General features: G+C 46.1%; 1 protein-coding gene across 1 annotated transcript; it reads left to right on the top strand.

Annotated features, from left to right (window-relative positions):
* Window positions 1-7378: 7378 nt before the first annotated feature.
* LOC129640136 (histone H2A-beta, sperm-like) lies at window positions 7379-8039 on the top strand. Its single transcript, XM_055565389.1, has one exon. It carries the CDS (start codon window positions 7564-7566, stop codon window positions 7912-7914), a length of 351 nt encoding a protein of 116 aa, XP_055421364.1. The 5' UTR covers window positions 7379-7563; the 3' UTR covers window positions 7915-8039.
* The last annotated feature ends 8395 nt before the right edge of the window (window positions 8040-16434 follow it).

Here is a 16434-nt window from a genome sequence, read left to right as displayed (position 1 = left end):
GTGAGATCTTGGCGGCAGGGTCAGGGGGAGGGCGGTGGACGGAATATTAATCCTGTGGCAGATCAGGTAGGTGGTTTATGGGCAAACCATTATCCAGCCAAGTGGTAGACCAGAATGTAGTTCATGGGAGAGGGGAGCAACTAGCCTGGTGGAGAACCTGAGATCCCTGTCAATCAGGAAGTTTATATCTAGCTCAGGGAGAGTCACCAGAAGTGTATGACTGAATCATTTAGCTAGGCTAGGGAGGGCATGGGGGTGAATAGGTGGAGAAAGGATGCAGGCTAGAAGAGTATTCTGATGAAGGTGTATCCAAGGATGCAGCCAGAATGTGTAGCACATGGCCAGTGGTGCATGAGTTCTGTATGGAGGTGATTATGTGAAAGATCTGGAAGGACACAATGTGTAAAGGCAGCCTGGAGGATGAGTAGGTAAAAGGAGCATGGATGAGATGAACTTTATGCCTAGGGAGGGACTCGGATAGCATTCATGCTTGGTGGGGGTGGGGGAATACCATCCAAAGGAGATCGGGCAGTAAGTGTGTAGGTGGAAAGCATCCAGTCTGGGAGAGGTTTTGGGGGTTCATTAAAGGTGTTTACAGACACCTTAAAGGAGGGCATGGTAAGATCTGCATGGGTGGAGAAAGCGTGAGTCTTGGGCTAAGAATGTGAGAAGGTCCATTATTGTACATTGCTGCCAGCCTAGGGCAAGCACATCACAGTAGTTGTTTGTGTGCACAGTACAGCCAGCCTAAGGAGGATCATCTGCCATATAGAAGGGTGTAGGTATAGAATGAAGCTAGCTTATAGGATGCCAGCAAGAGATGCATGCTGAAAGGTGTAGCCAGGCTGTTGGAGGATCAGGTAGGATGTGTGTGGCTGGAGGATACTGCCAGCCTGGGTAAAAATCCACCAAGATGTGTATGGAAAGAGGAAGCATCCAGATTAATGTCTTGGCAAGAGATGCAAGGGAAGAGGGAACATAGAGATCATGGTAGGACTATGTGGGCAGATAATGGGTGGAGGGAGCCTAGAGCCAACGGGAAGACCAAAGGTTCATGAGTGGAGATGAAGCCAGCCTAGGATAGGGCATGTCAGGGTACACAGATATGTACACTGCAACCACCCAAGGGGAGGTACTGGAAGATGATCTATGGATGGTGATGACAGCCTTCCAAGAGGCCGAGATACATGAAAGTACATGAGAAGAGGGAATATCCAGCAGAAGGAAGGAAATTGCAAAAAATACATGGGTTGAGAAAACACCCAGCTTATAGTAGAATCAAGTGGGATCAAGTAGGATCATTGGTCAAGGGAGAATCTAGTGGAAGAAGTGGCAATAGTTATAGGATAGGAAGGTTCAGCCAGCTTAGGAGGAAGGCCTGTAGGCAGTGCATGAGAGAAACATGCAGTGAGTCTAAGAGAACCAGCAGGAAGCCCATGAGTGCTTGTGGGGCAGTCATCAGCAGGTGCGTGTATGGAGAGTTCGGAAAGACTAGTCAAGAGGTGCAGTGGGTGGAGGGAGCATGCATCCTAAGGGTGGTAGGGCAGGAAGAAGAAGGCTTGAGGGAGTATTCGAGTCCTTTTAAAGAACCAACAGCATATGAAGCAGTGGATGGAGCAGAAGTTCATGAGAAGAGGTGTAGTATTCAGCCTCAGATAGGATTGGCATTATCACTAGGGCTTCCCAGGTGGTGCTAGTGGTAAAGAACCTGCCTGCCAATGCAGGAGACATAAGAGGAGCCAGTTCCATCCCTGGGTGGGGAAGATCCCTGGAGGAGGGCATGGCAATCCACTCCAATATTCTTGCCTGGAGAATCCCATGGACAGAGGAGCCTTGCAGGCTATGATCTATAGTGTCGCAAAGAGCCGGACATGACTGAGGCGACTTAGCAGGCAGGACTGGCCGGAAGTTCATGTTTGCAGTAAGCAAGCATTCCATGTGAGAGTCTAGCAGGCACTCCATACATGGAAGTTGCAGGCAAATTACTGGAGGGATCAAAAAGATCTGTAAGCATGGAGGGTGCAGCCAGAAGACTGGGCTGGAAGTGCGTGGCTGGAGGAATCTTTAGGAGATTTGTAGATACAGGGCACAGCAAGGAGTCAGCAGAAGGTGAAATGGTGGCTGGTGCACACAGTCTAGAAGGGGAATTGTCAGGTGGTGCCTGCACTAGGGGCGGGCAGTCTGTCTAGGGGAGGAACAGACCAGCAGTGCATAGATGGAAGGAACACATAGTCCAGGAAAGCACATGGCAGGAAGCACATGGCTGAAGAGAGTATCTACTGTAGGGGAGGTCTTCCCAGGAGTTGCAAAGGTGGAGTGTGCAGGAAGTATGGCAGCCTATCTGGCTGCCAAGTCATGGGTAGTAGGAGCAGCCAGTATAAGGAGGACCCAGCAGGAAATGCATGAATCAGGGTGTCACCCAGGTTTGGCGAAGATGACGCAGCATGGAAATAGGTGAAGGGAGCAGCTGGCCTAAGGGGTGACATTAAAAAAGCGAATGAGAGGAGGGTGCAGACAGCCTCTAGGAAGAGTCAGCAAGACGTGCATGGGTCCAGGGAGCATCCATCCTAGGGTTGGACACAGTCAACGTTAGTTGGGTGCAGCCAGTCTAGGAAGGACCCAGAAGGAAGTATATGGATCGAAGGCAGCCATGTAAAGAGGACCTACGTGTCTAGAGGACTCAGTCAGCCTGGGGAAGGACTAGGCAGAAAGAGCTTGGGCAGGAGGAGTGGACAGCAGACAGGAGGACGTTTTAAGAAATGCATAAATGAAGGCGGCATCCAGTCTGGGGAGGCTCAGGAAGGGATGTTTGTATACTTATGGCTGATTAACAGTTGTTGTACTGCAGAAACTGTTACATTGAAAAGCAGTTATCCTCTGCTTGAAAATAAAAAAAGAAAATATCCAGTCTAGGATGAGACTCACTTACCCTGGTGAGGACTGAGCAGGAGGCTCATGGGTGAGGGGTGTCACCAGACTCATGGAGGACACAGAAGGTATGGAGTTTTAGTGACTTTCTCACCTAGGGGAGGGATAGGAAAACATACACAATTGGACAAAGGTGAAGCCATCCTAAGGTAGAATCCGGCAGGAGGTGTGTGGCTGTAGTGACCATCTAGCTGAGAGGAGGATATGGCAGGGTGTGTGTGGCTGAGGATGTGTAGCATGTGTTATGTGGTACAGGGTGGAGCCGACGTGGGCTCAAGCCATTAGGAAGTACATGGTCGGAGAGAAAAATCAAGCCTAGACAAGGATTTAGCAGGTGGTGCGTGAAAAGAGGGAGCAGGGAGGTTAAAGGAAGACTCGACAGAAAGTGCATCAGTGGATGGTTACACTAGCCCAAGGGGGCCATGGCGAGTGCTTCCCAGTTGAAGTGCATAGTCAACCTAGATGAGGAAAAGGCAGGAGGTGCAGGGGTAGAGGGAGCATCCATCCCAAGAGAAGCAGAAGCTGGGCGAGCAGTGGAGCTGCCTCCTACAGGATAAACTGACAATACATGCAGCCAGAGAGGTTGTGTCCAGCCTGCGGGAGAAGTAAGGAGGAGGAGCATCATCAGTGCAGAAAGCAGCCATTGTAAGGAAGGATGTGGCCGGAAGAGCAGGAGAGTTGATTTCAACTAGTCTAGAGGAAGATTCAGAAGGAGATGCAAAGATGGAGGTTTTAGCCAGTCTAGAGGAGGAATAGGCTGGAAGTGCATGAATGGAGGCAGCATTCTGTTGAGGGGCAGACTGACAGCAGGTGCCCAGATGGAGGCTGCAGCCAACTGTTGGTCATACTTGTTAGGTGAGGCATGGGTGGAGGTTACAGCCAGCCCAGGGTAGGACTCAGGAGGAGGAGCATGGGAGGGTGGGCATCCACTTAGGCGACAGGGCACCTGGAGGTGCGTGGCTGGAAGGTGCAGCTAAGGGAGGGCTCGGTTCTAAGTGCATCATGGTAGGGCAGGATCCAGCAGGTACTCCATGAGTTCAGAGAGCAAGTGAACCTTAAGAAGGTAAGTGCAGAGGATGGGGATACTTCTGCCTAGAGGAGGACGTGGAAGGAAGTGGATGGTGGAGTCTGCATCTGCCCTAGAGGAAAATATGGTGAGAAGTGCAGGTGTGAAAGGTGCAGCTGGCCTCAGGGAGGGCATGGCAGGAGGTGCAGTCCATCAGCCTAGGGAGGAATCTGCCAGGAGGGCCAGGAGTAGAGAGAGTGTCCCACCTAAGGCAGAGTTGAATATGGATAGAGGGGAAGCCAGCCTCAAGGATTCACCAGTAGGCACCCATGTAAACATGAATGGTAGTAGCAAGGCTATCTGTTAAGCAAAAGGACAATACAGTATTTCATAAACTCAGTTTTAAATAAACACAAATCCTTAGGACTTACATAAGTGTATCCGACTCTTTGCAACCCCCTGGATGGTAGCCCACCAGGCTCCTGTCCATGGGATTTTCCAGGCAAGAATACTGGAGTGGGTTGCCATTTCCTTCTCCAATATATTTTTAATTTCACATATATATTATTTTGTATATTTTTAATAGTGTATTTAAAAGGTCAGAAATTCAGTTTCCTTATTTTAGGAAATTTTAGGAATAGTCAATATATGTAAGCAAGTGTTTAAATATGCCAGTCAGAACTGAGCCCCATTAATTTCAGATAATTTATAATCTATGTTAATACTATGTAGAGGTAGGAAAGCTTTATGTACACAGAGTTTGTGAAAGCATTTCTGAATTACAGGCACAGATATACAGGCAGAGAGAAATAGAGCTTATAGCTTCAATTCTACAATTTCAGCCATAGGTCAAGTATAAACATAGAAACAGTAAGCCTCCCAGAGGACATGAGCTTGTTCATTAATTTGAGCTCAAAAATAGACAAAAAAGACGGATGAACCAGGTTCTATGTTGTTTCTCACCCAGTGAGAACTAGATCTCTACAAACCATCAATCTAGAGAGAGCTTCAAATGGTCAGATCATAAATAAAAAGTCTCACCACATGACCAAACAGTTGTACTTTTAGGTATATACATAAGAAGATTGAAGCCAGGGACTTCTCTGGCAGTCCAGTGGTTAAGACGTCTCCTTCCAATGCAGGGGGTATGGGTTTGATCCCTGGTCAGGAAGCTAAGATCCCACATGCCTTGTGGCCAAAAAAACCCAAAACAAATAAAAAACAGAAGCAGTATTATAACAAATTCAATATTTTAAAATACTAAAAAAAGAAAACCTTAAAAATCTGCATTTAAAAAAAAAAGAAAAAATTGAAGTCATGTGTTAACAGAAGAGCTTTTACATAAATGTTTATAGTGGCATTATTTTTAATAGCCAAAAGTAATTCACATGTCTATCAGTTGGTGAATGGAAAAACCAAAAATATGATATATATATATATACACACACACACACACTGTGCCTAGTCACTCAATCATATCTAACTCTTTGCAATCCCATGGACTGCAGCCCGCCAGGCTCCTCTGACCATGGGGATTCTCTAGGCAAGAATACTGAAGTGGGTTGCCATGCCCTCCTCCAGGGGATCTTCCCAACCCAGGGATCGAACCCAGGTCTCCCCCACTGTGGATTCTTTACCAGCTGAGCTATCAGGGAAGCCCATGTATATATAAATACACACACACACACACACTCATACATATACACACATATGTACACAGACACACACACACACACACATATATATATGCTATTCTACTGCTGCTAAGTTGCTTCTTAGTCGTGTCCGACTCTGTGCGACCCCATAGACGGCAGCCCACCAGGCCCCGCCATCCCTGGGATTCTCCAGGCAAGAACACTGGAGTGGGTTGCCATTTCCTCCTCCAATGCATGAAAGTGAAAAGGGAAAGTGAAGTCGCTCAGTCATGTCCGACTCTTAGTGACCCCATGGACTGCAGCCTACCAGGCTCCTCCTTCCATGGGATTTTCCAGGCAAGAGTACTGGAGTGGGATGCCATTGCCTTCTCCCATATGCGCTATGCTATGCTAAGTCACTTCAGTCATGTCCAACTCTGTGTGACCCCACAGACGGCAGCCCACCAGGCTCCCCCGCCCCTGGGATTCTCCAGGCGAGAACACTGGAGTGGGTTGCCATTTCCTTCTCCAATGCATGAAAGTGAAAATTGAAAGTGAAGTCACTCAGTCGTGTACAACTCTTAGTGACCCCATGGACTGCAGCCTACCAGACTCCTCCATCCATGGGATTTTCCAGGCGAGAGTACTGGAGTGGGGTGCCATTGCCTTCTCCGATATATATATATAATGGACTGTTTTTCAGCTATAAAAATTTCTGAAGTACTGATACCTGCTATAATGTGGATGAACCTTGAAAATGTGCTACATGAAAGAAATAAGATACACACTGCCCCATATTATATGAGTCCATTTATATAAAATGTCTAGTATAGGTCAACCCATAGAGACAGGAAGTAGAGTGTTTGCCAGGGCTTGTGGGGATTGAGGAATAAGGCCTTACTGCTTAATGGGTTTGGAATTTCTTTGGGGGTTAAAGAAACTATCCTGGAATTTGAACAGATATTTTCACAACATCATGAATGTATTTGTAACAAAAACACTGAATTACTACTCTTAAAATTGCTGAAATGGTGAATTTTATGTTACATGGACTTCACCTTAACAAAAAAATACAAGGAAAACTAAAAACCAGATTACCAACCATGACTATCAATAGCAGGAAATAGCTTATTAGCTGTAAAGGAGCCAAAAACACAATAGATATATTAAATCAGTAGAGAGGAAAACAAAAATTACAAAAAGAGTCAATGATGTGTAACTGATATGTTGAATTCACATTGGAGAGCCAGGAAAAGACATGTCTGGGCTTTAAATTTTCATGTAGTTTACGTCTCTGTCATTGAAGTCACATGGCCATGATAGGTGGAACAATTGGACATATGGGTGTGTCTTCCAAAACAAAGATAATTATCAAATAAGTATAAAATCCTGACACTTACCTAGATAGGAACATGTATTAAAGCATTTATCACATAAGGAAATGGGCAGATGTTATAACTAGTTGACAAGAGAAACCAAAGAATGGAAAAGTAATATTGATCAGAAATAGTAGGATAAATACATTAATAGAGGCCAGATTGTTTGATTGCTGTATGAAAAGGAAATTGAGCCTTGAGCAAAGGTTGTATCAGTGACCTACAGGCTTCCAAAAGGATGTAAAAGGGCTCAAAGATGATGTAAGACTGGAATGAAATAACCCAGAGTTGTGTTTTACAGACATAGATTAGTTTTTCATTGAAACACATTTTTAGCTAGAATGTTGTAGTCTGACAGAAAGTTAAAACTTCCCTTCAAGAGATGGTCTTTTCAACAGAGAGACCAGATTTCCTATCAGCCATTTCTAGGCCAGTCCTGGTCAGGGCCAATTGGCTACTGATGACATCACAAAGCCTGAGCTGTCACAAAGGCAGCTCCCTGAGCAATAAGAGACCTGAGCAAGGGGACACAGCCAGCAGAGAGACACTGGCATCTCAGGAGGCCCCAGCCAGAGGTATCATCAGTCTGAGCTGATAGAGGCAGCATCCAGCCGACACCATGTCTCCGGGAAGACACCTCTGGAACCGCCGTCGCAGCAGGAGACACTCCCTCTCCCGTTCCACCAGGGCCGGGCTGCAGTTCCCTGTGAGCCACGTGGACCGCCTCCTGCGAAGTCAGTTCACCAACCACCTGAGCTCAGCGACGCCCGTGTTCCTGACCGCAGTCCTTGAGTACCTGATAGCCAACATCCTGGACCAGGCGGGGAAGGAGGCCTGCACCAACCACAAGGTGCGCATCGGCCCGGAGCACGTGCAGATGGCGCTGATCAACAATGAGAATCTCCGCCGCCTCTTCCAGCCCCGTGCCTTCTCTCAGCCTGAAGCTTCACCACCCGCTCCTGAGAATTAGGGATGCCCAGGCCCCTGAGTCCAGCCACACCTCATCAGTAGCTTCATCTCGCCCCAGACTGCCCACAGATGAGGGAGGCCTGGTCTTCTGCCCTTAGCGCTGCTATTAAAGTGTTCATGGCTGTGCTTGTAACTGCTTGCTTTCTGTCATTTGTCCTTGAGGTGTCTGGGTGACATGGGGTGGCAGGGGGGTCCTCTCATGAGGGATGGAGGGGTGGAGTGGGTGGTTAGGGAGGGATGCTGGAATCCTGAAATCGGGGAGCAGTTTCCGATGGTGACAGTATGGGGTGTGGTCCTGGGGGGAGTCGCTGGCTGAGGTTGCGGGGCAGGACTTCCTCACTGGCTCTGAAGGAGTCCAGACCAGGGAGGTTGGGAGGTTGGCGCGCAGAGGGCCTCTTGAATTCCCCGAAGGATGGTGGTAATGGGGGAGGGGCTGAAAACCGTGAGGGAAGAGCCTAAGGCTTTATTCCTGATGGGGAACATCTAAAAGTGGGAGGTGAAGCCAAGGGGAGTGATTGAAGAGGATGGTAGAGCAGTCAGTGTGAACTTAATGGGGCAGGACTTTTCCATGAAGATTGAAGAGTGATGGGGAAACCATAAAGAAATACACATAAGAGGAATTATGGCCATGTTGAGTTCATGTATTATTTTACCATCTCATTCCAAAAAAGGGACTTGAGACGGGGCTTCTTAGCCAGTGCTGTGACACTCTCTGTGGACGTTCACCAGATGCCGAAGGGCCCCCCCCTGCTGCTCCTGGCCTGTCATACAGGACTGGGCAGAGGCTGCCCAGCTGGCTTCAACAGTGGGGTCAGTGGACCTGGGTTCGCCATCCCAGTTCACCACTTTCTGGCTGTGTGATCTTGGACATCCGTCTGTTTCCTGTGAGCAGCAGCTTCCTCATCTGTAAAACAGGGATAATCAGAGTTCCTCCATCTTGGGGTTTTCCCAGAGATGAAGTCACCATGTGCCTGTAAACTGTGACTTAACACAGAGCCTGGCACAGGCCACACCCTTAACAGATGGCTGCCTGTGTCTCCCTCCCCAGCTGCTTGGACAGGTCCCCCAAGGGGCGGCCAGGCCTGGTTCTCATGTGATTGCTGGATGCTTGGGCCTCTGGCTGTGAGAACCCTGGCCTGGCCTGCTGCACCTTGTGGGGGTAGAGTGCTGTGCAGAGGAGGAAGCCAGGGCTACATCTGGGAACCACACAGTCTTCACCTTGGTTCCCTCTCTGCTCCCCTCTGTCTAGTGACACCCTCTATCTCCCTCCTTCCTCTACTGATGGAAGCTTGGCACTGGCTTAGCCTCTGCCGGAGTGTCTGACAGTAACGGTGTCTGGTGTGCATAGAGCTTGGTGAAGTAGGTGCTTGTTTAATCCAAGAAACATTTCTTGACAACTGGTGCTCATTCAGCCAAATATTAACAGATGCTTCACTGTCAAGATGTTCACTGCACAGATTTGTGGGTTATTACAAGAGCCATGAAACCCTCCTGGCCTTAACCAAGCCCCTCTCACTCTCTTATTTTTAATAGCTGAGTAATATTCCATAGTATATATGCACCATGTCTTTATCTATTACTCTCAGTGAACATTCAGGTTGCTTCCATGACCTGGCTGTTGTAAATAATGCAGCGATGAACATTGAGGTGCAGGTATCGTTATTATTTTTTGTGTGTGTAGCCCCAGGTTATTTTTATTTATTTATGTTTGCTTCTTTTAAAACATTTATTTATTTTTATTTTTTATTTTAATTGGAGGCTAATTACAATTGAATTCGGAAAAGGTAATGCACCCCACTCCAGTACTTTTGCCTAGAAAATCCCATGGACGGAGGAGCCTGGTGGGCTGCAGTCCATTGGGTCGCTCGAGTCGGACACGACTAAGTGACTTCACTTTCACTTTTCACTTTCATGCATTGGAGAAGGAAATGGCAACCCACTCCAGTGTTCTTGCCTGGAGAATCCCAGGGACGGGGAAGCCTGGTGGGCTGCCGTCTATGGGGTCGCACAGAGTCAGACACGACTGAGGTGACTTAGCAGTAGCAGCAGTAGCAGGATTGTTGGATCATATGACAGTTCTATTTTTAGTTTTAAAGAACCTCTATGCTGTTCTCCATAATGATTATACCAATTTACATTCTTACCAACAATGTGGGGGAGTTCCCTTTTCTTTACACCTTCCCTAGCATTTATTTCTTGTAAATTCTTTGATAATGTCCATTTTGACCTTCTGACTGGCATGAGGTGATACCTCATTGTAGTTTTGATTTGCATTTCTCTAATAATTAGTGGTCTTGAGCATGTTTTCATGTGCTTTTTGGCCACCTATATGTCTTCTTTGAACAAAGGTCTATTTAGATCTTCTGCCCACTTTGATTGTTTTTTGTTTGTTTGTTTGTTTTGACAATGAGCTACATGAACTGTTTGTATAGTTTAGAAATTAAACTCCTGTTGGTTGCTTCATTTGCAAATATTTCCCCTTATTCTTTATGTTGTGTTTTTCTTTGGTTTATGGTTTCCTTTGCTGTGCAGAGCTTTGAAGTTAAATTAGATCTCATTTGTTAATTTTTGTTTTTATTTTCATTATTCTAGGAGGTGAATTGAAAAAGATTGGTTCAACTTATGTCAGAGTGTCCTGCCTATTTTCCTCTAAGAGTTTTATAGTATCCAGCCTTAAATTTATGTTTATAATCCATTTTGAGTTTAATTTTGTGTATTAGTATTCTGATTTTATTCTCTTACATGTAGATATCTACTTTCCCAGCACCACTTAATAAAGAGACTGTCTTTTCTCCATTGTGTATTCTTGCCTCCTTTGTCATAGATTAATTGACTATAGGTGCAAATCTTCATGTTTTAATCTTCCAGTATCCACAGGCTTCCCTGGTTCTTGAGTTAGACAGGCCCTGCAGTCATGTGGCTATGACTCTTTAGAACGGGCCTTTGTGGTGCCAAATTAGAATTTTTAAATGGGGGACCATGTAGTAACCTCTAATACATTCTTTCCTAGAGCATTAATTGCAGAGTGAAAGCTCACAGTTCTAATCTGGAGAACAGATGTGTTTGCTAGTCCTACACAGGTGTTTTTTTTTAAAGAAAATTATCTGCTAGCATTTGAAACCTAATGACTTTTTACGTGAATAAAGGTCTTGGCAGAGGGAGCATTGGTGGAAATGCTATAAGCTAGTTGAGAATCTAGCAGGAGCTGCACAGGTGCTTGAAGCAGGCAGCCTAGGTAAGGCCTCACCAGGAAGTTCCTGAGTGGAGGATGCAAACTTTCTAGGGGAGAGCCGTCCGAGGATGGCACATGCATAGAAGGTACAGCCATTCTGGAGGCTGATGGATTAGAAAGTGAATGGAAAGACAAAGACACCTGCCAAGAGGAACATTTGGCAGGAGTTGCACGAGTGAAAGAATATCCATTCTGTGGTAAGACCTGGAAGGCTATGCATGAGTGTAGGGAGCACCTAACCTACAGAAGACTTCTAAACTGTGCAGGCATCAGGGCAAAGCAGCATGATGATATAGTCAACACAAAGTGTAGTAGTGGTGGATGTAGTTAACCCTGGGCTTCAGTAGTTGTGGTGCATGGGCTTAGTTGCCCTGTGGCATGTGGAATCTTCCCGGACCAGGGATTGAACCTGTGTCTTCTGCATTGGCAGGTGGATTCTTAACCACTGGACCACCAGGGAAGCCTTTGCACAAGGTTCTTAAGTGGAGGGTGTAGATAACCTTCAGTAAGGTCCTCCAGGAAATGCCAGGGAGGAAGGACTATTCAGAGGAGTAAGACTCAGTAGGACATAAACAGTGGCTGGAACATCAACCCAAGGGGAAGATGCAGAAGGAAGTGTGTGGAAAGGCATAGCACTTAGTCAGTGGGAGGAGTGGACAGGAGGGTGCATGGGTGAAATAGCCCTCCTAGGCAAGGATCCTGTAAGATTGTGTAAGTCAAGGATTCAGACAGCCTGAGGGAAGAGTCAGCAAGAGAGGTGTTAGAGGGGAGTGTACAGAGAAGCTGGGGGCTCTGATAGGGAATGTGTGGTCTGTAGGGCCATGCAGCTCAGGGGTGTTCTCAGAAGGAGGTTCCTGAGTAGCAGGCTGTAATAAATTAAAAACTATTTTTTATATTTTTCCAATTGCTGATCGACATCTTGGAATCCTTAGGCTGTGCCAGTGGCCCAAGGTAGTTGACATCTCACCTCCCCAGGGTCTTTGTGAGCATGAAGAAATCTTATTACAAGTCTTCAACCACAAGCTGCAGCCTGTTTCACTTTCTGCCGAGTAGGAGTGTCCCCCTCTAGTTACTTCTCACTTTTGAAGTGATAACAGTCCCAGGTCCTCTCTTACTCTCTCTCAACTTCTCCCTGAACATGACATTGTGTGCCATCGGGCCTCCTATTCACTGGGGAACTCTGAGTACAAGTCTCTTTCAAAAGGCAGTTGTCTCCATGTCTGTTCCCTTACCAAAATGTGATCAAAACAAACCTTGAGTGTATTTTAAAACAGATGGTACAGTGAGCAGGTTGATTTGGTGACAGGGGTAACGTGGTGTTTGGGTTTACTAACTGAATTCATCAGATGGCAGATACTGTGTGGGAAGGCACTGCTGGCTGTTGGCCAGCTTGTGCTTCAGTGGCTTTGTGTTGCGTTGTGTTGGTCTGGTATCTCTCTGGTTCTTCAGTTTGTGTTATAGCAGAGCTCAGAAAGCTGAGTCGTCCCTGAGCAGCTCCCTAGCTCAGGATGCCATGGTGTGGGCAGAGTGGTCTTCAGTTGGCTCTTCAACTCTTTTTTCTTAGTTTATTTTTTATCGAAGTGGAAGGCGAAGAAGAACTAAAGAGCCTCCTGATGAAAGTGAAAGAAGAGAGTGAACAAGTTGGCTTAAAGCTCAACATTCAGAAAACTAAGATCATGGCATCCAGTCCCATCACTTCATGGCAAATAGATGGGGAAACAGTGGAAACAGTGACAGGCTTTAATTTTGGGGGGGCTTCAAACTGTCAGGAGTGAACAAGAAATTGAGATAGAGAGTTGAAGTTTCGTAAAGGTAGAAATGGACTTCTCTGGTGGCTCAGATGGTAAAGATTCTGCCTGCAATGCAGGAGACCCAGGTTCGATCCCTGGCTCAGGAATATCCCCTGGAGAAGAAAATGGCAACCCACTCCAGTATTCTTTCCTGGAGAATTTCATGAACAGAGGAGCTAGAAATACAAACCATCTTAAAGGACTTTGTACAGAGCCTTCAGGCAAAGGGCACATACTGGCTTAGTAAGAGTCTTTACTACAGGCCCCACACTCTGGCTCATAGTCTAAGAAATGAGGCAGTCAGTGGGAATAACTAGAGGTCCTCAGGTTCTCTGAGATAAGTTTTGACTTCAAGTTGGACTCCTCCCTGTCCTCTCTAGATAGATTCGCCCCTGTACTCAGCACACCGGTCAAATAGATAAAAGTGCCACTGGTCAGCCAGATCAGAAGAGCTCCTAGAAAATGACTGTGTGAAATGAACCTCTGCTATTACTACAGTGGACTTTTATGGCCTGGGAATGGGCTCACTCTAGCATAGCCACAATCCCTGATGACCAATGATAAATGGCAAACAGCAGAAGAAGGCAAAGCATTATTACACAAAATTGGCATGGTTGGGTGGCTTTATTACTTTGTCAAAAACTCTGACCCTGCAGATCATAAAGTCATTTCAAATCCAGAGTCTGCCCTCCTTGACCCACAATCCAAGGAACTTATCCCCCCTTGGAAAGCTGCCTTTCTTTCTCTCATGGCTCAGCCCACACAATTCAGCAAGCCCGGGAGGGAATAGCTGTCCCAGTTGACTTGAGAGCAGCTAACCCACCAACAAGCAAGTTTTAGTTGATCAGAGCCTGGACTGGCTTGACCTGCTATGCCAGTTTTTCCTCTGGGCAACCTCCTCTGCTTCCTGAGCGTCTCCCTCAGGGAGCCCCATCTGAATCTCTCTTTGGGTATCAGTGAGTAATGGTAGTTCACCAAGATCTCATAGCTGGATGGCGAGTTCAAAAACTGAAACTCCAGAAAGGAAGCATTTCTTTTCTTTTTTAAGAAAAATTACTTTATTGAAGTACAGTTGATTTCCACTGTTGTGTTAATTTCTGCTGTACAGCAGAGTGATTCAGTAAAACACATATATACATTCATTCTCATATTCTCTCCACTATGGTTTATCACAGGATATTGAATATAGTTCCCTGTGCTATACAGTAGGATATTATTGTTTATCCATCCTATATATAATAGTTCACATATGCTAATCCCAAAGTCCCACTCCATCCTTCTCCCACACCTCTTCCTGCCTTGGCAACCACAAGTCTGTTTTCTGTTTGTGAGTCTGTTTTTCAGATAGGTTCACTTGTGTTATATTTCAGATTCCACATATAAGTGGTATCATGCAGTATTTGTCTTTCTCTTTCTGAATTATTTCACTTAGTCTGATCATCTTAAAGTCCATCCATGTTATTCCCATTGCTATTATTTCATTCGTTTTATGGCTGAGTAATATTCCATCGTATATGTGTATCACATCTTCCTTATCCATTCATCTGTTGATGGACATTTAGATTGTCTCCATGTCTTGGCTATTGTCAATAGTGGTGATATGAACCTTGGGGTGAATGTATCTTTTTGAATTGTAATTTTGTTCTGTTGTATATGCCCAGGAGTGGGATCGCTGGATCATATGCTAACTCTATTTTTGGTTTCTTGGGGAACCTCCATTCTGTTTTCTATAGTGGCTGCACCAATTTCCACGCCCATCAACAGTGTAAGAGGGTTTCCTTTCCTAGGAAAGAAGGCATTTTCTTTTCTTTTTTTTTTTCCTTTTTGGGCTGTGCTGCACAGCTTATGGGATCTTAGTTCCACGACCAGAGATTGAACCCAGGCCCATGGCAATGAAAGCACTGAGTCTTAACCACTGGACCACCAGGGAATTCTCAAGGAGGCATTTCTTAATTTAGGACCTTTTCCTAATTCACAGTCAGCTTCTGCAGAGAAACCTCGAGCCTCTCAAGTATCGTCCCCAGACAATCCTATCTATTGGCAACTTGTTCCATCTATAAAATTCAACAATTAAAAAAACCTGCTAGATGTCTTAGGCACTCACATAGGAATGAGTTCCCTTTGTTGGATGGATAGAGGAGGCCGCACTCAACCAGAGGGAGACACCATCAGTTCCTAGTTCTAGGGCCCCTTATGCCCCCACGCCCTGCTCTCACCTGACCTTCTGCAGTAGCAGTCACCTAAGTACCTCCCCTAGAATGATGGCAACTCTCTGGAGCTTGTCCCACTGCCTAGGGCTTGTCACACATAAACTGCTCTGAGGGACCACTGGATCCTGCAAAATAACCAACTTTCCTGGCCCTTTTTGATACTGGGGCACAGGTCATAGTTATTCCTCCCATTTCAAAAACTAAGGTGACTCAGTTAAATCAAGGGCATATCAAATGTGGGGCACATAGGTCCCACTTGATATTATGATCAGGTCTATCATATTAACTACATTTCCAATGCTAGTCACCACCTCTGTCTCTGGTCCATCTAGTCATAGGTATGGACACCATTATGGGAAGTTTCTTAAAGGGGAACAAGGGAAAATCGGCAGTACTTCTGTTGGGACTTGCTTGGTGGGAGCCTGTGGACTTTCCACCTCATTAAGATTATCAGTATGTCTCAGGACAAGCTACAACTAGGTCTGGCTGGAAATAGGCTGCCATTACTTCAGGTCTTTTTAAGGCTGACACTGTGGTTCCTATCATCTGCCCTGTTAATAGCCCTGTCTGGCCAGAGTTAATGGCAGACAAATTAAGATGTATGACTACTCATTCTAGATGACCTACATCTCAATGCAGTTGTTCTGTTCATCAAGGCACCTTTTTTTTTTTAAATCATTGTTGCAATTATGAATGACATGAAGACTACACATAGTGATCCCTCCACAGGGCAGACAGGAAGACCAGTTGGAGTGGGCATTGTGAAGGGGGCAAAGAAGAACCTTTCGCCCTCAGTGTAGTGGAGCAAGGACATGATGTGAACAGGGCCAGGAGGATGACTGGCCATCCATCAGTGCATTGGTTTATCCTGGCAGTGAATATGAATAGGGGACGTGCCCCATGAGTGCAGTGGGGTAAGAAAGAAAGCAATATGTATGAATAGGACAAAGAGGAGTCGTCATGTGCAATTAGTGCCCTGGGGCTCGTTGGTAGATGTGATTGGGAGAAATGGAGCTTGCACAATCAGTGTACTGGTTTTGTAGTTAAAGGATGTGAACAGAGCAAAGAAAGGAGCTGTGTGTTGCAAGGGAGACGGAATGTGAACAAGGCCAAGAGGAGGTGCCCCGTCCCAGGAGCAGAATGCCAGAACTAGACAAAGGATATAGATGGGGAGAGAGCAGGCCCGTGCTTTCAGTCCTAGTGGAGAAACTAGGTAGGAGCACGTGACCAGGCCAATGAGGAGGACTCCCTGCACTGTCAGAGCATTAATGGGGCAGATTGTGAATGAG

Source organism: Bubalus kerabau, chromosome X, assembly GCF_029407905.1.
Source record: "Bubalus kerabau isolate K-KA32 ecotype Philippines breed swamp buffalo chromosome X, PCC_UOA_SB_1v2, whole genome shotgun sequence".
Lineage (NCBI taxonomy): Eukaryota > Metazoa > Chordata > Mammalia > Artiodactyla > Bovidae > Bubalus > Bubalus kerabau.
The sequence above is the reverse complement of the archived record's forward strand: the minus strand, read 5'-3'. Positions and strand labels throughout refer to the sequence as shown.

Excerpts from the sequence above, each read along its gene's own strand:
- LOC129640136 (XM_055565389.1), top strand. The coding sequence starts at position 7,564 with ATGTCTCCGGGAAGACACCTCTGGAACCGCCGTCGCAGCAGGAGACAC.